At 51.2% G+C, this 19,292-nt stretch overlaps 6 protein-coding genes across 6 annotated transcripts; 4 read left to right on the top strand and 2 right to left on the bottom strand.

Annotated features, from left to right (window-relative positions):
• Nucleotides 1–251: 251 nt before the first annotated feature.
• Nucleotides 252–2,168, bottom strand: HO133_009555 (uncharacterized protein; the record flags this gene model as incomplete). The annotated part of the gene is made up of 3 exons (XM_037300416.1): nucleotides 252–656; nucleotides 712–1,021; nucleotides 1,078–2,168. The coding sequence occupies 3 exons, from the start codon at nucleotides 2,166–2,168 to the stop codon at nucleotides 252–254; spliced, it is 1,806 nt and encodes a 601-aa protein (XP_037154264.1).
• A 397-nt stretch (nucleotides 2,169–2,565) lies between these two features.
• On the top strand, nucleotides 2,566–3,274 carry HO133_009554 (uncharacterized protein; the record flags this gene model as incomplete). The annotated part of the gene is made up of 2 exons (XM_037300415.1): nucleotides 2,566–2,758; nucleotides 2,808–3,274. 2 exons carry the CDS (start codon nucleotides 2,566–2,568, stop codon nucleotides 3,272–3,274), a joined length of 660 nt encoding a protein of 219 aa, XP_037154263.1.
• Nucleotides 3,275–5,694: 2,420 nt separating this feature from the next.
• HO133_009553 (uncharacterized protein) lies at nucleotides 5,695–7,323 on the top strand (the record flags this gene model as incomplete). Its single annotated transcript, XM_037300414.1, has 1 exon — nucleotides 5,695–7,323. One exon carries the CDS (start codon nucleotides 5,695–5,697, stop codon nucleotides 7,321–7,323), a length of 1,629 nt encoding a protein of 542 aa, XP_037154262.1.
• Nucleotides 7,324–8,776: 1,453 nt separating this feature from the next.
• On the bottom strand, nucleotides 8,777–9,270 carry HO133_009552 (uncharacterized protein; the record flags this gene model as incomplete). The annotated part of the gene is made up of 2 exons (XM_037300413.1): nucleotides 8,777–9,183; nucleotides 9,249–9,270. The coding sequence occupies 2 exons, from the start codon at nucleotides 9,268–9,270 to the stop codon at nucleotides 8,777–8,779; spliced, it is 429 nt and encodes a 142-aa protein (XP_037154261.1).
• Nucleotides 9,271–12,298: 3,028 nt separating this feature from the next.
• HO133_009551 (uncharacterized protein) lies at nucleotides 12,299–13,712 on the top strand (the record flags this gene model as incomplete). Its single annotated transcript, XM_037300412.1, is given in 6 exon segments — nucleotides 12,299–12,455; nucleotides 12,506–12,540; nucleotides 12,591–12,676; nucleotides 12,694–13,467; nucleotides 13,520–13,567; nucleotides 13,628–13,712. The coding sequence occupies 6 exon segments, from the start codon at nucleotides 12,299–12,301 to the stop codon at nucleotides 13,710–13,712; spliced, it is 1,185 nt and encodes a 394-aa protein (XP_037154260.1).
• Nucleotides 13,713–14,858: 1,146 nt separating this feature from the next.
• Nucleotides 14,859–19,179, top strand: HO133_009550 (uncharacterized protein; the record flags this gene model as incomplete). The annotated part of the gene is made up of 2 exons (XM_037300411.1): nucleotides 14,859–16,842; nucleotides 16,892–19,179. 2 exons carry the CDS (start codon nucleotides 14,859–14,861, stop codon nucleotides 19,177–19,179), a joined length of 4,272 nt encoding a protein of 1,423 aa, XP_037154259.1.
• Nucleotides 19,180–19,292: the final 113 nt, after the last annotated feature.

The raw sequence follows: 19,292 nt of genomic DNA, 5'->3' as shown, positions 1-19,292 counted from the left end.
ATATTAGACTTTTCGTGGCAGGAGTATGCAGGATTCGTGAGGAGGAAGGGTTGTGGCAGGGAGCTAGGGTACAGATGCTCTCGTAAGGTTGTGAGAATATTGGTTTCATGTCTTATCCCTATCTGTAGTCCAGACCGTACGGATAACCATACTCGATAAATTTTTGTAGAACCAATCTTTCAAACAAGCCTACATTTTCATGCTGATCGATCGAATATTGACTTCAGCCAAGTTCCCTACTCCTCCCACAATTACCAATTCTCCCATACGACATCTGGCAACACAGTCCTCATAAGATACCAATGTCCAGCAGCACTAGCCATAGTAGACTTCTGCATCTCGCGACTGATATGGTCTCGCCTGAGTATCTCTCCCTTCTGCCGCCTGCCCGCTTTGAAATAGCTTGCGGGTATCTCATGTTGCGGTTTGAGGTGTTGTCGCCTTGCCGGGCTGCCTAGAAAGTCCGCTTCGACAGGATCTCGGAATGTGAATGCTTCTGGAGATTTTCTGCAGAACATGACCATGTTGGTGTAGTCCATCGCCTCTGGAGCTTTGGGGAGTGGTGATTCGCGATACAGGCGGCATTTTGGAAAGATAGATTCTACGGTGCGGACGACTGAGGTGGCGATGGGGAGGAGGAGGTCGCCGGCGTAGTTCTGATTTACGTCAGCCTGGTTTCAGAGCGGATAAGTCCAAATTTTTGGTCCTTACTATAGCAATGATCCCATCTGGTCTAAGTAAGTCACTCAAGCCCATAATAAATTCCCTGGTGAAGAGATTGATAGGTTCTGCGCCCCCAGTAAAGACGTCGTGGATGATATAGTCGTAAGTATTTCTCATTTCCTTCGCTTTTTGCATGTCACCAACAACCTTGGTAGCGTCCCCTATGACAGATGTATGGTTGCGTGGGAGATCGAAATACTTTGTAGCAAAGTCGTGCACGACTCGATCGATCTCAACCGTCGTGGTATGAACTCCATGAGCGATGAGTGCAGCTGGTGCTGTACCGATGCCTACACCTCTAAAATGCAAGGTTAGTCAGTAAGGCTTTTTATATCTGCCACGCAGAACACTTACATGACAAGTGCATGTCTCTGCTTGCTTGTCGCAACTTGCTGGCTTCCTGAAGACTTGGTTTGTAGAAGTCTTACCGCTTCCAAGGTGAGGAATATTGTGTAGACCGGCTCGTTATATTTTGAGCCCCTAGGCCTGTTGAGATACTCTCCACCCAAAAGGCTGTGATCACAACGCATGACACGATATCCTGCATTGATATTGTCCAATACCGAGATGTAGCCGGTCAAGGATTCTTGGCGAGCCACAAGGGAATATCCTTCAGCTCGGAGGGTACTGTTAAGCACGTCGGTGTTGTATGGCAATGGAAGATGAGGACAAACAAATGCAAGGTGAAGTAATGGAAGAATGGCGGTTAATACCAGCTTGAACCGCTCGAGTGATGCGCCGAGTTGCGTGTACAAGAGGGCCATTACAGTCTGAAGACCAAACCGGCTGAATATCGCATGCGTACCAGATGTCAACGTCATAAGCAACGGGAGCCGGTTCTCTAAATACGTTTTGATTCGGGCTAAAAAGTGGTACAGAGTGCCTGTCAGTAAAAGCGTCCCCAGCCCACTGCTGCAAAACTCGATCAGGCTGCGAGTTGCTGCTCCTTCGACGAAAATCGCAAGAGGGAATGCTTCTGCAATCAGATTCACGAGATGCAAGAGAGAAAGGCAGGAGAGAGGGACAGAGGTCAAAAGATAGGTTGTGCGAGGACCCCAAATTGGGCCGAATCTTCCACTGACGCTGTAAAGACCCGACTGCATGGAAGGGACAAAGAAACCCCATATCGCAAAATGTTTCGAGAGTCCTACAGTGCGCTTGCTGAAGAACATCTTTGCCAGGGAAACAGAAATTATCATGGCGATGTAGCGTTGATCGTGCTCAAGGCCTCCGCGAAGCCAATCAAGACTTGCTATGGGAGGGATCGAGCCGTAAACAGGGGTCAGGGACAGCTTGGAGACTTCTGCAGACACAGCAGCGAGGAAGAGAGTCGCTAATGTCGTGAGAAGGAGCCTAACATATGGCCACAATGTCCTTGTTTGAGCATTGTTGTTTTGCGTCAGTGGAGGCGCTCGTGCATTCGCTCTCTGCCCACGAGGAGGCATTTTGATCAGTCTCGAGACTGGGAGAACGCAATGGGTTGAAATTTGATGCAGCACCTGATGCGCCGTTTTGAGATGTTCAGGATGATGGATCTCTTGTTGACGTGATTCTCTGAGGTCAGTGTCTCAGCCTTGTGGGGTGGAAAATAGGTTCTCGGCCAGAATCCCAAGCAGCTTGCCTCGTTCTGGGGCCCAGTGTGAATATATGGGCCCTGGCCTAAAGAGCAAATCCATTGGCATCGTCCATGTTTGTGTACTTACAGATACGCGCGACGCGTATTTGGGCTATTCCTCATCCGTCTGCATTGATATTTCCACGCCTCCTCCTAGTCCTTTACCGTTATCATCGCCAAGGCCACTGATTATTGTTTCAGTGCTCGTCTCTGCATTCTTGCAATAAATGGCTACAGAGGCGTTCCTTCAAGATAAAGCTGGCCTTGAGCCTGAAGATACACTATCGTTACCCATTCATCCATCGGCACGTCCTTCTCGCTCCCCAAGCTCGAAAGCCCGCATCACAATCAAGAACCGCCGAAAACGCTACCTAGACACCCACCCCGAATACTTCTCCTCTCCAACCCTCGAGCTCGCAGGTCTGCCACATACACCAATATGATGGGGCATGTCACTGATGGCACCAAGACCCTCTTGCCTACGACCGCCTAGTCCGACAGTTCCAAAGCCCCGGCGAACGTGAAACTGAAGGTCGCAAAAAGGGATTCTCGGGCGTGCTAGAAGCTGATCTGTGGCGTTCAGAAGCCAAGGTTGGCGCATTGGCCAATGCAGACCATGCGGCGGTGATGAGATACAGAAGGGACGCTTCTGGGAATATTTTGGCCGAGGAGAAGGATGACGTCCCGAAGAACAAAGAGGAGGGCATACAGAGATGGCGAAAGGAGATGGAGCTGATGTTCCTAAGGGGTGCTGATCCGGATTTTGACTACAAGGAAGTGGATGAAAGTGAAGATTATGATGATAGAGGGGTCCAAGAGAGGGAAGAGGAGGAAAGATGGTTCGAAAAGGAGGAGCCGAGTTGGGTTGAGGAAAGTGATGAGGATTCGGGGAGAGCTGAGGGTCTTACAGGCCAGACTGGTGTTCAAGATTACTGAGACTACTATCCATCAAGTCGAGGAGTATCAGGCCTTGCGCTTGATGGACCGGCGAGGCCTGCGAGAAGTAAGGCATCAGATGTCTACCATGGGGTCGACCTTAGCAAATTACAAAATGATGGATCATCTCAGCTGTCGTAGAGAATTGAGATGGGGATGCCAATGGAGCCAGGAAGAGATTCACCAATCAGCTTCGGAGCTCAGTACCAGTACAACATGTCGATACGGGCTTTATGCGCTAAGAGTATGCGAACGCTTGGTCATAGCTCCATTCTCTACGAAGATCATCATCCTCCGTTCCGGCAAGAGGGAAATGCGGCATTGGCGGCCTCCGGCAAATTGGCATTATCACAATTCTAAAGTACGAATCCACGAGTGCACATGGAAAAAGCAGAGTTTCTTCATCCCACCATCTCCCTCGCCTCGTGACCGTTGATCGGCATTTTCAAACTGTCGGGACGCACCAATGCTGCAGGTTACCGCCAATCGTGGACGCCTTGATCAACGACCACCTGGGATAATGCTGGCCTGACATTTTCAGGCGTCAGTTGGCGTGCTCTGAATGGACGAGTAAGGGAGCAGAATGGGCAGGTCTTGGCAAGTAAAAGGAGCATGGGTTGCTTTTCTGGAACCGAGCGAGGGGTACCTAAGGTAAAGACTAAGGTAAAGTACCACAGTAGCAAAGCTTGTAAGGCTTAGGGCGGGGTAATCAGCGATAACGATCTCGATGTAGAGTATCTTTCCTACCATGTACCTTCCCCTCTTTTGAAAAAGAAGAAGAAAAAAGAAAGAGAAAATAAAGAAGAGAAAGAACGCGCATGTTACACAGCTGTTACACAATGAATACAATGGCGGCCACTACTGACATTGTCTGTCATTAAAGATCGCCTTCAATATCTACGGTAATAATGCGAAACAAACACGACACGGAGCGTACCTGCCGCTACTGCAGCAGTCAGACCTTTGAATGTGAGACAATTATCATCCACTACATGCCGTAGGTATTGTAAGGTAGAGCTTCCAAAATTGTAGAAGAATGGCACTTGGACAACTTCAAGACAGTCGCTTCAAGGCAGCGTGCTCTCCCCATTTTATGCGACAGCGAGAATTCATCGAACCAATCCTTTGGGTTTCCCGCATCGTCCCAGATATCATGCAGCAAATCGAAAAAGACCAGAAAAATCGAGGCATCCTTTCCCTTTTTCCTTTTCCCTTTTCCCATTTCCCATCCTTCACAATCATGAAGCCGAGTCCGAGTCCCCGCCAATTCTTTAGCTCGCCTTGGAAATTCCTGGGGTTCTTGGTTGGCTCCCGCTTGTCAAGAAGCCACCTTCTTCCCTCTTTTTCCTCATTCTCTTCAACTCCCCCCCATCCCATCCCATCCTTATCTTCTGCCTTTCAACTGCACATTTTCACACTTTGCTTCACCTTTTGCCAATACATTCATCATTCAGTCCCTTTGAGTATTCCAACCTTCAGCATCTAACACATCCGACTCTCGATATCAACCCTATCAAGCACCTTCTTTCGGCTACCTATCTCCAGCCTAGCCAGCCTAGAACTCGAGATCGTCCGTTCCCGAGGGGGTCCGCCAATTCATCCCACGACTGCTAAAAGCTGCCCCTTGACACACTCGGATCACCTCTTGCCCACACCAACTTGGGAGGATCCGGGAGAGCCTCATCCAATTGGTCCATTCAAGTCAGCTCCAGGAACGCAAACAATATAGACGGCTACCTTTCATGATTGCGAGCTTCTGACAGAGCAAGGCGCACAGCAGACGCAAAGGAAGAAAAGAGGCTATCAGCGTCTGCGCGAATCAACAGCCTTCCGTTATCGACGCCATCTTCGATCCCTGCCAACAGCTCCCACACCACTGGCAAAGCACCCTTCTTCCCCGCCCCGGTCGCATTTTTGGCTCTTGCCTACTTCCTCAAGCGCGCCTTTCTCTTTCCCTTGACTCAACGCTCTCTCCAATTCCCATCCATAACGCTCGTTCAGTAACTGCGGCCTTCTCGACGACCTCCGGCATACACTCCCACCTCCACAGAATCCGCATCTAAAGGCCGTTGCATACTCTCGTTCGACACACCTTCACACGCCCCGTTAGCCTCAAACGAGTGACTGCGCGCACGCCACACAGTCCGTGCCCTTCTCCTACGAATGCGAGCGAACGTTGAGATGATCGGAAGTTGTTACAATCGGCTCAAGTGAAGCTGCCAAGCAACGTGGGACTCATCCCCGCAACGGAGCTAAGTCCGGAAGTACACTCCTACTCTGTCTGGAAGTAGAGTGTGCACCTTACTTGTGATACCCAACACAGCCAGTACTCCACTCTTTAAATCGACTTGAGCTACATACGCACGCAAGAGGCCTCTCCTCACACTAAAGGCTGGCACATTGTTGCACGACTTCGCGCAATGGCAGCCGAAGGATACATGCTGGGCAATGGACCGAGCCAAATGCCTTACCGAATGCCATCTTCGCAGGCAATCTCTCCCATCGGCCAAAGCAACAACCCTTTCGACGCGGATTCGGGTGCCTCGGGCTTTCCGAAAGGAGTCGAAAGAGCTTCTGGCCGTTCAGACATGGAGTCAGTAGCAGCCATCTATATCCGCAATCTCCCAAGGCATACAACCAGTGAGGCTCTTCGGACGATGCTTCTGTTTGCGAAAGACTTCATAGGCGCAGACTTCGTCAATTCGGATTCTCCGTCGAATCAAGGATATCTATCTGCTATAGCACGCTTTCGCAGTAATGGTGCTGCTGAAGAGGCTAAGTCACTTCTGAATGGAAAGCAGAACAATCCGAACGAGCCGCCTTTACAGGTCGAGATCTATCGCCTTTCGCCGTCGGGAAGTCTAGGACCTGGTAGGAACAACTTCGATATGGCATCCACCAGGGCATATTCTAGCTCTTCTACTGCATCGTCTGCTGGTCAGGCGCGATCATCACGCTTCAATGGAACATTTCAAGCTATAGATCGAATATCGCCTCCGAGCGCAGTGCCTGGACTCACCAACGGGAATTCGTATTCCTCGGCCGAGCGCTCCGATGTCGTTTCTCCGATGTTGAACTTCTTTTCTTCCCAGTCACCAATAGGGCAGCAGATGGGTGACCGACCAAGAGTGTCAGGGAAGGCAGTGATTGGTGAGGATAGCATTGATGACGAGCCCGGGGACCTCCTCAAAGATCCACTTTCTTATGCAAAGAGCGATATGTCAGGCCAGCTTTCGCGTCATCCTACCAACCCTCAGCTACCTACGTCTCGCTTTGCTGGCCTGTCGCTAAGTACTACTACCGCGACCTCTCCTCCAATGTCAGGCTTCACATCGCCACGAAGCGCAGCACCAATGCAGAGCCCTACAACCGCCATGCCCCCAGCCAGTATTAGCAACCTGGGACCAAACGCATCGTATCAATTAGCGAACCAGCACTACCAGAGGCACAACTATCCACCTGTCAACCCCGCCGATCAGAATCCTCCATGCAATACACTTTACGTCGGCAATCTTCCCATTGATACCTCGGAGGATGAATTGAAGGCGATGTTCTCGAAGCAGAGAGGTTACAAGAGATTATGTTTCAGGACGAAGCAGAATGGACCGATGTGCTTCGTGGAGTTTGAGGATATATCATTTGCGACGAAAGCTCTCAATGAATTGTATGGACACCCCCTCCATAATAGTGTGAAGGGTGGCATACGATTGAGTTTTTCTAAAAATCCACTCGGTGTTCGGACTGGTCAGCCTGGGGGACTGGGTCCGCCAACACCCTTGTCGCCATCGGGACCCATGCCAGGAGTGAATGGCTTGGGAATCCAGCCATTTTCGACAGCCAACGGACCTCCACCTGGATTGGCCGCTCCACCGGGTCTACACACATCGGGCAGCACCTTGAACGGCCTGATGAGCCCAACCAGCATGAGCAACTTTGGAATGAGTGACATGAGCATGGGTATGCCTATGCGTAGCCCACATGCAGGAGGCATGACGAGTGGTTGGGGTGGCCAGGGAGCGCAGTATTCGGATTACATGTTTGGACGTTAACGATGTCTATGGGGCTCCAACAACGCGAAACTTACGACAAAACATACTATACGGCATCATTCGTCCGACTTGGCGAGGCGCTTTGATATCATCAACTTCTCCAAGCAGGCGTTTTGACGACTGCCAGGTAATCCTTCTATTCTTTTACGGTGTGTAGGCGTGACTAGCCAGAATTCATGGCTATGGAAAAGCTGGGTTATACGTATGTGGCATGGGTCAATGCATGTGTTCGGACATGGAGAAAAAACATGAGGTATCTGCGATTGGGATGGGTGATTTGCCGGCGCATAATGTTTTGCGATGATTCCCCCTTTGCATACATAATCTTTGGTGCTGGGTTTTTGGCCGCTACATTTGCTTGCGGTGGTGCTGGTGGCAAAGAGCGTAGGTATTCTCACATACATGCAGGGACATGACTGGCGCGAATCTCATGAACAAAGCATCTACAGCTGGACTACCTGGTGCATATACATAGCGTTATGAGCATATATGGCGTCTCATTTCAACATGCTTGCATGGACGCTGGGTGAGAATCAGAATCATGGCATGCTAGATGAATACAATCAAATACTATTCCATTCCATCCACAAATGTCCTCATGTGAACTTAATCCACCGCAGCCTCACCGAGTTCCGCTTCGGGTTAGATCTTCGAGGGTCAAAGCGTGTGGGGGCCGTTTGAACACGTCGGTTCATTCAACCTAGCCGTTATATAACACAATAAGACCCTCCTTACCATCTGTCCAGCTTCCTTGGTCCAATGGTTAGGATTCCACCCTTCCAATCGAGAGGTGGAGGTCCGGTAAATCTTTCCCTTTTCCCCTTCGCTCCATGCCCACCGAAATGATCCCACTTAACAATCCCACTAATACAACTCGCAGTGTTCGATTCACGGAGGTTGCATAACAATCTTCAATCCGCTCCTTTTTTTTGCTGGGTTTTTTGACGGGGGGGTTCGAGATTTTGGATTGTGAAGTGGGGCAGGTTGGGTTGGGTTTTTTGGGTCGCGTCTGGAGGATGGTTGGAGGATGGTGGGTGGGAGGGAGGTTTTTGCCCGTGGTTTGGCTTGCGTTGCCGGGCTAAGCGAGCCGGCTGTACACCCCACGGGGAGGAGGGCGCGCTTTGACCCTTCGGCTGAGATGGTGGTGGACTGTGATAACCCCTCGCTCGCTCGCTCGCTTTGGGACGTTTTTTTCCGATTTCGGTGTTTCGTGTGAGTACAAGTATGGGATGGGAAGGGAGATTTGGGAAAGCGGAAGCGGAAGTGGCGGTTTGTGGTTTGGGGGGGGGTTTTCTTTTGGGCACATGCGTGCGGGATTGTTGCTACGACCAGGGAGGGCTACATAAGGTGATCGATGAGTGCGAGACTTTCTTCCCTGCACTGGCTACCTACACTTTTCGCACGCTTCTGCTCGTATATAAGCCCGCTTTCGATCAGCTCCCAGGTGGGCTTTTCAGACCGAGGGCACGCTTGTGGACCATGTTGCGCAAGTCGTGAATGTTTGCCTCTCCAGGTGGTTTCCGATGATCCGGTGCAGCAGGTTGGACGTGTTCTGGAGATAACCGTTGTTCATCCCGTCAGTGGAAGCTCTACGGTCGATGCGGTCAATGTTGCTCTTGGAGGGGTGGATCACAGGCAAAAAGTTCCCCACGCATTCCTCAATACTCACAGCGTCGGAACCGATCGCTCGTCCCTTATAGTCTGAGGAAGACGAGAAAGCCGTGACGGAGACGCCGGCGGCTGCGTCGAGAATGCTCGTGGGGGTCTCTTCGGTGGTCGGTTCGCCGAGGAGGAAGTACTTGCTGTTGAGGCTCGTGCAGAAGTTGGTGAGCTGAGGGATTTCTTTGTCGCGGTTGAAATCTTGTGGAGTGCTTTATTAAGTGGGTTGCACGTCAGGGTCGACGTGGGGGCAGAAGAGGTGGTACTGGTTGCTGAAGGTGAGGGCATGGTAGTAGCTGGGGGCAATTGTTTTCTGTTGACTGGATGGTGTAGAGTACTAGATATCAGTCATTACAGTCAGGAAGTGTTTGATGGTCAAGAGGCAAGCATTCATGATACGCGCAGCGCAATGCGTGATGGCTTGGCCACTGCTAGTTTTCGTGAGGAGGAGTACTGCTAACCCATCACTCTTGCAGTAGTTGGCATGTAGGCAGGCTGGCTTGTTGGGGAATTCGACGTGGTTTGACTGCAGTCACTCGGAGAGGATTGAATATGACTCGATCCCCCATTGGTGTATGACAATCTCCGCGCATTCAGGCACTCCATTCAGTCCCGGAACTTTGATCGGCGCAGGACCGGTCGTGACTGGCTTAGTTGTTGACGCCGGAAGGACCGAAAAGTTGCAGCTCGCCGTGGTTGCATCGGCAGGGCTTGATAGAGTTGGATAGGTATACGGGCCATGTGTAGTATATAGAGCACTTTCGCACCCTTTCGACGGTGCAACCCAGTCTGCTCCATTATTTGTGCAGGTTGGCTTGGAGTATGGGTATACAGGCCCCTTTTGACGATTGCGGAAAGGAGTGTTTGTTGAGCTGCAAGCTATGAGGCATCTCTGGGAAGAGTAGTGTCACCAGCGGAGCGCGAGGGCAGCCCGACATCGTCCCGGAACTGTTGCCGGTGGCAATTTTGCCATCTCCAGGACAAGGCGGGTCCTCTTATGCTGGAGCATCGGGTCCCGTTGGGCACAAGCCTGATCTTCAGACCCAACGTTTCGGGCATGGGAGTCCGGAAACGCACGTGCGGGTGTCCGTAGACTTATGGCTTCCACGAATGATTATAAGGTCTGCAAAAGGTAGCTTTCAAGGTATCCTGAAAGGGTTGCGAGAGATGGCTAATCATGAGTCATACAGCTCACAACGACTGCTTTCTGTCCTTGGTACCTTAATGAAGTCAAAAACATGAGCTTTTACTTCCGCGCAGTGGGATCATCACTGGCAGAGGGACTATTGGCAAGGAGTTAGGAGGCCTAGTGGCGAAAGAGCTGCTGTCGAAAAGATGGATACTTCTTTTGGATAGATTTTAATTTTAGAAGACACCGAATTACAAAACATGCAACACTAAGTTAGTCAAAGATATGGTGACTCCAAAGTAGAGGTGAAAAGACCTCGTCAAGGGTAAATATCTATGTATCAGACAGATTTCTCATGCAGTCATTGCAGATAAAGCAGGCGCACGAAAGTGCAATAAGCAGAGGGCACTCTCAAGAACTTAGAACATAGAGCTGAGCGAGCTTGCTACTTATGCTGCTCATTCTATGCAATTCTCTTTGGCAGTGCTTCCGATACTCAGCTCCATCGAACCTGCAATTGGGCTGCAGCAGAATCTGCTAATTACGAGGTGAGAGCCTCGGCTCGCTGAACATCTTTTATACCATGTTGTCACGGTACGCCAAGGCCTTGCCTCGCCTTACTACCTAGCGTGGGCTTGGCACCACACATATCTGCCCTGCAGACACATAGAATAATGATCATCTTTTACACCACACACCAAATCATGACATAGTCACATTGTCTCCTGACAACATCAATGCTCCCAACAGTCCGACTAGTCCGTGCAGAGGCTCGGACTAGTCCAAAGTGAGGCTATATAAACAGTCCACAGTCCGTTCAAACACTAAACCAGTCCAAGTAGATTTAAAAACTGGTCTAGGGATGTGGATTTGTCATATTTATTTGTCCTCAGTTAGTTCTATTACTACTAAAAATATATCTACTATACTTAAATATACGGCTTAATTATATTATTTAATTTATACAAATTAAGCTATTAGACTATTAGTCGAACTAGTCCGTCTAAAATCTAAACCAGTCTATAAATAATCCGTCTAAACTCTGACTGGTCTGTTATGGACTAGTCCGCGGACCAGTCCGACTGATAGTCCGTGATTTGGGGGCGGACTGTTGGGAGCATTGCATTCACATACAAAAGTCCTCCGTGCTCACGACTGTACGAGTGTTCAGCCATCATGCCATTCCATCCATGATCGAGCGGCCTTCGTCATGTTATGTGGCCCATATTTGTCAGCTTCCATCGTCATACCACGGCTTGCTGCGAGGACAGCTAATTAGGCATTGGAGGCAAGAGCTATTGGGGACCTTGTATCTCCCCACCGTCGACGAATCTGTGTGACTCAAGGTCGAGTAGTTCAGTTCCCCCTCAGATCCTTCGCATCACCAGCACTGAGTGTCTCTTGAAAGTTCGAAGGCGTTGTGCGCTATTGAGCATGCGATGCCGTGGAGGACAAGTCGTCCGAGCCCACTCTCGTTGAATATTCGGAATTGTTATGCAAGAATTATGCAACTTTATGTAGATTATACGTAAGTCTCCGACGTGTACTCTGATGGTGGAGGCTTGGCGTGGGCGGTCCGAGCGGGCTCGGCGGGGTTTGTCGGACGAAACCAGGTTTCTACCTAAACAGGCTCAAGATGGCTTTTAAGTTGACTCAAAGCTGGGGTAAACTCCGAGCTAGAGTGACTAATCTTGGACGAAGTCAAGGCCATCGTATGATAGCTTGTCCGGCTTGCCCTTTAAGGATCGGTGTCACGCATACCAACCTTGGGAAGCAAGCCGCGTTCGGACATTTTCTTAGCATGAGATCCAGCCACCATAGATCATCGTCGCCGCCAATGGATACCAACTACAACGTACGGCACAGAGTCGGAGGGTCTTTGGCAATGAGAGACAGCCAACGAAAAGATTTGGAATACAAGGATCATGTAGTACCTTAGTGTCCGGTAAGAGTTGTGAAGCATACTTTCTCTCATCATCTTCTTCTAGAGTATTTTCCATTCCTCTGACAGCTCCCAGAAATATACTTTTCTGTCCGTACGAAAGCGAATGTCTCTTAGACGTAGTTCAAAATGTCGTCTCCGCGATGTATTATGCCTCTCCATCCCCTTCAGAGCCCTCTTAAAGCATGTGCTCGGAACCTTCTATACGTTTTCGCAAGTTACATAGGATGCGATATTTTCCCAACATGGCACCCCAAACAAGCATTCCCGTTGCCGCTAACATCCTTGGTACAATTGGCACGGTCTTTTGGTGCATACAATTGGTGCCGCAGATATGGTACAACTGGAAGCAGAAGAAAACGGATGGCCTGCCTGGATTGATGATGTTCCTGTGGGCTATTTGTACATCTCCGAACCCCTCTTTGGTCCAACCGTGCTGATACAGAGAATAGCGGCCGTGCCCTTTGGTGTATATGCAATTGTTCAGGTAACCTTCCCAGTAAGGGTGCGAAATCGAGTAAGGAATTGACATCTCAGAACTTCAACATGCCAATCCAGATCCAGCCACAGGTCTTCTGTGCGCTTGCACTGGTTAGCTGGGGCCAGGTCTTGATATACAATAAGTAAGCACCTTTGCCAGATTGCTCGTGCAGCATCCTTCGTTGACCAAAGCCGTTTCTAGCAAATGGACGACACGGAAAGCCTCTGTCGTAGGAACGGTAGTGGGAGTAGCATTCGGAGGGATCGAAGCCCTTCTGATCCTCACAATCAGACCGCTTTATGACCGTCAAGTTGCATGGCCCATCATGTTCGTGGGCATTGTCGCTGCGATCTTACTCGCAGTAGGTTTTTTGCCCCCTTACTTTGAGCTCTGGAAACGATCGGGGAGGGTTGTCGGCATCAATTTCATTTTCCTCACCATCGACTGGCTGGGCGCGTTCTTCTCCCTCATGGGCGTTGTGGCACAAAATACTTTCGACCCCCTCGGTGGATGTCTTTTCATAGTCTGTATTGTTATCGAAGGCGGTATCTTCGTCTCCCAAGGTATCTGGCTTTTCCGCACCCGCAAACTCCGCGCCGCAGCGAAGCGCGCTGGCCGAGACTTGGACGAGCTTCCACAGTCGGACGTTTACCATGTTGAAGTGCCGAGAAAGGGCAGTATAGCAGCGTCCAGAGACGTGGAACGTGACGAAATTGCCAGGAGGGGCAGTCTGGCTGTAGCGAGAGATTTGGAGCATGGGGAAGGGAGCATGTTGTCTGTACTGCAACAGTTGGAAGACGGTATTAGTAAAGAGTCGAGGTCCAAGACCGATGTCGAGGTAAGGTGCGAGGAGGTACGGGCTGGAAGTCTTGAAGGAGTGCAGGAGATCGACTATGGGACTATGGAGAGGAGTTCAGCTGCATCGAGGACGAGGTCGGTTTTCAAGAGACAGGATACCAACACAGCTTGCTTCAAGGAACCACAGTGGTAGCAGGAAGCACGAGCGGAGTAGGATGTTGAGACTGTCTCAAATGTGAGTATGAAATACGTCGCTGGGGTCCCTTTGGACAAAACGACTTCTGAGTTTTAGCAGACCACCATTTCACTATGCCGCATCAGGGATAGCTAATATTCACCGCTGGTTGTTGTGCACTCCCTTCGCAGTCTGGATGAGTTAGGTCCGACAGACGACCACCACGCAAGAAGGATCTCAACGGCAGCAGAACGCCAAGATTGGCGCACGAAGGGTACAGTGGAATGATAGGGGCCAATGGGAGCATCACTATATTTCTTGAAATCTAACATTCAGCTTATGGTCGCCCGCTCCACAGTGAGTAAAAAGCTTGGAGCCTCAAACGATAACAAGGGCGCTGCTCCCACTGTATGAGACAGAGTACAAAGAAATTCCGTACTGTAATGCGGGAATTCCGTAACAGAAGCCAGTACATAACGACAAGGCAGACGAGGCTGGCAGATGGAGAAAAAGGAACAGAAGAGGTGTCCATGGAATTTACTGGTCAACTGACTCCCTAAGGTAACATCTTCTTCCCACAGCTTGCTAGAAAGTTGTAGGCACCGAGCACAAAGGATCAATCTTCCTCTTTCACCCAAGGCAGCCGGGCTTTGATTGAATGAATAATGCTCCTGTAAGATGACAAAGCTTCTTCATTTCGGGCCGCTTCATTTTAGCAATTGTGTTGAGACTTGAAGCTATCCCAAAATTTCCGCTCCGGAAAATTACCAACCCCCTCTGGTCTGTCAACACCACCACAACCCCGCGTAATATGCACCGGAAATTACCTGCACGACTTATCGTCCTTGACACACTGACCCTCATCACACCAACCTCGTTAATTTTCACAGAAATTATTACTTAAGATTCCATCCTCATCATCATCATCATCATCACCATCAGCACCAGACACAGACTGGTAACTTGACCATCTTACATAAATACACATATAGCCACCTTCCCTTCCATCTTCTTCCATACCTACCTTGATCACCAGCTTGCAAGCCACTGCTATCGGCTCTGATCGTCGAAAAGGTCATCATCGTGATTCTCGCTTGAAGCATACGCACGCACAACGTTGCAAACACACATTGTCTTCTTCATATCTTTGTCCTTCCACATCTTGACACCTCATACTCATACCTGGCACTGCTGTCAGTATCACCACCCAGCAGCAACTTGCAGCAAGATCACAGATTCTTATCACTTTTGCCGAAGCAAGTTTGTGTACTCAACACACATTCTGCAACCTTTCTTCACCAATCCCACCAACACTCACCGAAAACCCTTCCATCATCAATATCCTTGTACCATGTCTTCCCAAATCAAGAACACGGCCCAGAAGATCTTGACAGAGATATTAAAATACCACACCGTCATCCCACCTGCGACCAATCCTCGCCTCCCGCAAGAGTCTGGGCTCAACATTCCGCAGGGCATCCCTGCCCTATTCGCATACTCTCAGCTTCATGGCAATGACCATAGTCCAGACAAGACCGTGGTGAAGGCATTCCTTCTGCACCAAGCTGGAAACCTACTCAGCCTCCGTCTGGTGGTTATGGCCTGCGGCCTCATCTACCTTTCGCGTCCAATCATCGGTCCCGTGTTGTCGTCTGTATGGGATGAGTTAGGTCACGATAGGCATGAGTTGCTCAACGGAGACCCGTTACCCAACAACGAAACCATGACCAAGGCTAAGCTCGAGCTCGAGCCTAAGTCCGCAACCAAGGACGAGTCGAAACCCAAACCCGATCTCAACACCTATCCTGAGCCAGAGTCAAGGACGGTCTCTATAACGATCGCAGAACTGAAGGAGCTGAACGATCTCGCAGATGCAACTCAAGCCCGCCTCGATGCGGCCCAGAGGCTGCAAGAGGACATGTTGACAGCAAACTGCGACTTGAATGATGACGTTGAGAGGTTGGAGGACGAAATCGAGAGGGTGAAGAAGCAGGCACAGGACGACGCCGCCCATTCCGATGCTCGCATCCGAGCATTGAGTGATCAAATCGACATCGACAAAGATGCTAAAGACACTGTCTGGAAGGAGAGGGAGAATTTCCGTTTGGGCGGAAAGGAACTCAAGAAGCGGTTGGAAGACCTCCAGGCGGAATTCAACATACTGGAAGATGACCGCGACGAGTGCCAAGACGAACGAGAGAAGTTGGCGGCTGAAATCGCAAAGGCCCTGTCAGATGCTGCCGCTACTGGGCAAGCACAAGACAAGCGCATCGAGGACCTGGAGTCTCAAAAGGACAAAGAGGTCGCCGATGCAACAACTGCTCTCACTGCGCTCAAGACGCAGATGGAGGATCTCAAAAAGGCCTACGAAATCCTCAGTATCGACTCCGAAGCTCAGAAGTCTGCAGCGGTAGACGATGAAGAAGTCATGAAGGAATACCAGGATATTTGTGAGGATCTTGAACAAGAGGTCACCCAACAAAAGAAGGATCTTCAAGTAGCCGAAGACGAAAAGGCTAGCCTTCGAGCAGAGATTGCTGCTCTCAAGGAGCGACTGGAGGCCCAGGACAAGGAGAAGTCTGGTGCTAAGGACGGCGGTCGTCAAGATGAGGATGAAGACGACGCCTCCAACGACGATGGAGGGAAGGATCAAGGCAGAGATGACGACGACGATGCTGCAGATGATGATGCAGATGACGGTCGCAATGGCGGCGGGGAGAAAGTGGCTGACGGTGTAGATGACAACGGCGCCCAAGGAAATGATGGGGCGACAGACACACCACCCTCGTCTGAGGGCCCATCGACAGCTCAAAGCTATGGAGGTCCGTCTGGGCCACCAAAACCACGATCATTGACATCTTCCTGTGCACCACCAGCTATGGAGCCTTCACCATCCACAGCTTCTTCGCCACCTGCAGAGTCAACCCCGCTTGCAAAGTCATCACCACCGAAAGACTCGTCGACTCGTACAGTCACTACCGTCTTGAATGCGGTGGCTCCTGAGTTCAAGCCTTCGACAGGTCCGAAGTCGGCCGTACCTCGTATGCTCCCTACGCATCAAGCGTACTTCGCGTCTTTGGTGGGAATAGTGCCTCCAACCCCTGGATCATCTGCTGCCGTTCTAGCGGATTCACCGATTGAATCGGCTCAGGAGCCAGGCGGACCAGTTCTCACCTACTCGCCTGCTCCCAAGGCAGCGGGGCCAGGCGGAGCGAAAAACGCCCACATACGGAAGTTGAACGAAGACGTAATGAAGAAGGCATGGAGAAGACAGAGCGGGATGCCGGATACAGACGAAGAGATTATCCTGGCTCCCGAGGACGAACGTGAGATTGGTATGTAGCCTTGTTCCGTGAACACATACCTGAGCTAATCAGTCTGCAGAGGGTATGTTTCAACGCCAAATTATCCAAGCTTACACTCAGATCGTCGCCCTCCCTGCGTTCCCTCCTTCCTACAGTGACATTATTAATGCGCCGGAAATGACTTCAGTGCATCGAACCACATCGGCTCCCGCAGCTAGAAATCTTGCCCAAGAGAGAGATGAGAAGGAAGATGAGGAGGCTCATGCTTCTGGAGAAGAGCAGCGTAAGGAACACTCACGAAATTCAGAAATCAGGGGACAGCTAATGGCGCTTGCAGTAGCAGATAACTACCCTGAGAACTGCCCCGACAACGCAGACGCGGATTCGGAGCACGAAGAAATCCATTCTTCTAGCTCGGGACCTGCTTCAGAGCTGCATCGTCAACGAGCAACGACCTCTCGGTATCCAGCAGAGGAGAAGCCCACGGGCACTAGATCGGGCTCGGCCCCAGCATCGAGATTCTCCAGTCAAAACACAAGGAGTTCAGAAGTCGCTGACGAGGAGGATGCGGAGCCCTCACCGTCCATAGGAGAGCAACAAGCGAACTCGGCTGGTGGATCAGCAACGGCCCCCGATGTTCCGTCGGAAGAGGATGTACCACAGTCAGTGACTCCTCACGGACGAGCGGCAGCTCGTGAGCATTCGGGCCCTAGCAGCTCCAAAGAGTCAGAAGCTGAGGAAGACGACGAAAACGATGGAGACTGGTCCGATGTAGAGGACGATGACCATGGAAAAGAAGAAAAAGAAGAAGAAGATGACGGTGCGCCCATGCTTGGCAACTACAAAGTGACTCGCGGTCCTAAGCCAACCGAGGATAACTCGAAGAAGCCTATGCTGGGTAGCTACAATGGTACCCGCGGTGAGGGGCCAAGCAGCAGTGAATCTGGGACGCCAAAAGCCGTGGAAGAGTCCGGAGCCAACGGAGGCTGGATTGATGTTGAAGAAGAAGAAGATGAAGAAGATGAGGAGGACGGAGAGGATCAAAAGGAGGACCAGAATGAGGAGGATGAGAGTGAGAAGGATGGAAAAGACGAAGAAGACGAAAAAGACGACCAAGAGGGTGTCAACGCTCCCCTACCAATACCCCAATCTCAGCCTCCCACCCGAGAACTACCTCTATCGGTGGCAGGTGCCATCGATGCATCATCGCCAGCCGCCCGGGGATATAGGGGTGACAGACCAAATCCTGAAGCTACACGTGATGAACAGCCCGCGAACCGACCTCCATCGAGCATTTTCCCGAGCATTGAAAACGCAACGAAGACGCACGATGAAGCCGTCGGCGATGCGTTCGCAGACTGTTTCCGCGAGCACGGCACTAAGAAATTGGAGGACTCGATGTGGGCGGATAAGAAGCCTGACGCAAAAGCAAAGGCCATTCCTCAACGAGCATCATCAACGCCTGCTGAGGGTGTAGCATCGTCACGGACACCAAATCGGTTGGGTGATGGGGGAGTGACTCGAGCCCCACCCCGGGGTCCGCCAAACTTCAGCCATCTGCCAAAGCCTCAGCCTCCTCCCGGTGCTCCTACTGGGCCACAAGGCCACGCATCACGGCGTCCCGGCCCTGAGCGGTCAGATAGCGGAATCCAGACTTCGGTCGGATTGGATGATCCGGACACCACGCCGAGGGTGCGATTGCCAGTTTCACCGTCCTGTGGATCCGACAACCTGCCTCCTCAGCCAATGGCGAGTCAGGCACAGTCTTCACCGGTGAACGTTGCAACACGCACATGTACCCAGGGAGAGCTAGACGATGGTACTCAAGCTGCACGAGCTTTGCTGCCGCCGTCGAAGCCAATATACCGAGGGTCCCCACTACGAAACGTGATAGGGGCAGCGCCGTCAGAGAAGAACAATGGCGGCGTGCAGCCTGCGACTGTAGCGTCGCCAGCAGGAACACCGGCTGGAAGTGCCAGCTGGTCTCCTCGTGGTCACGGAAGAGGCGGTCGTGGTGGACTTGGCGCGCGAGGAGCCCACACTCCACAAAAGCGAAACCCAACACACGGCCCAACTGCAAATACGTCAAAAGCAACGCCCACAGATCCAGACGCTCAGGATGACTTCAAGATCCTCGGCGCTAGCAGGAGAGGCGGGCAAGATGGACGAGGAGCAGCTGGGAACGGGAACCGGAGCAGCTTTGGCTTCGGTGTGAGAGGTCGCGGTGGTGGTCCAGCAACACCCACACCACAGCCGGGGCCGGCACGTGGCTCGAGATCTGCAAACACTGCGAGCAGCTCATTTCAGCGATGGCAGGACCGTATGGCGGAGGCCGCCGGGGCAGAGGCGGAGACGAAGCAGAGATGAGGGAGTGGGTGAGCGGAGGGGATCACGGAGAGATAGATGGAGAATGTCATGAACGAGACAATGGTGACACTGGCAAGAGGAATTTGGTCTCAACGCTGGTGATACAAATGGCG

Source organism: Letharia lupina, assembly GCF_014066315.1.
Source record: "Letharia lupina isolate WasteWater1 chromosome Unknown contig_7, whole genome shotgun sequence".
NCBI lineage: Eukaryota > Fungi > Ascomycota > Lecanoromycetes > Lecanorales > Parmeliaceae > Letharia > Letharia lupina.
This window is presented reverse-complemented; position numbering and strand designations above follow the sequence as displayed.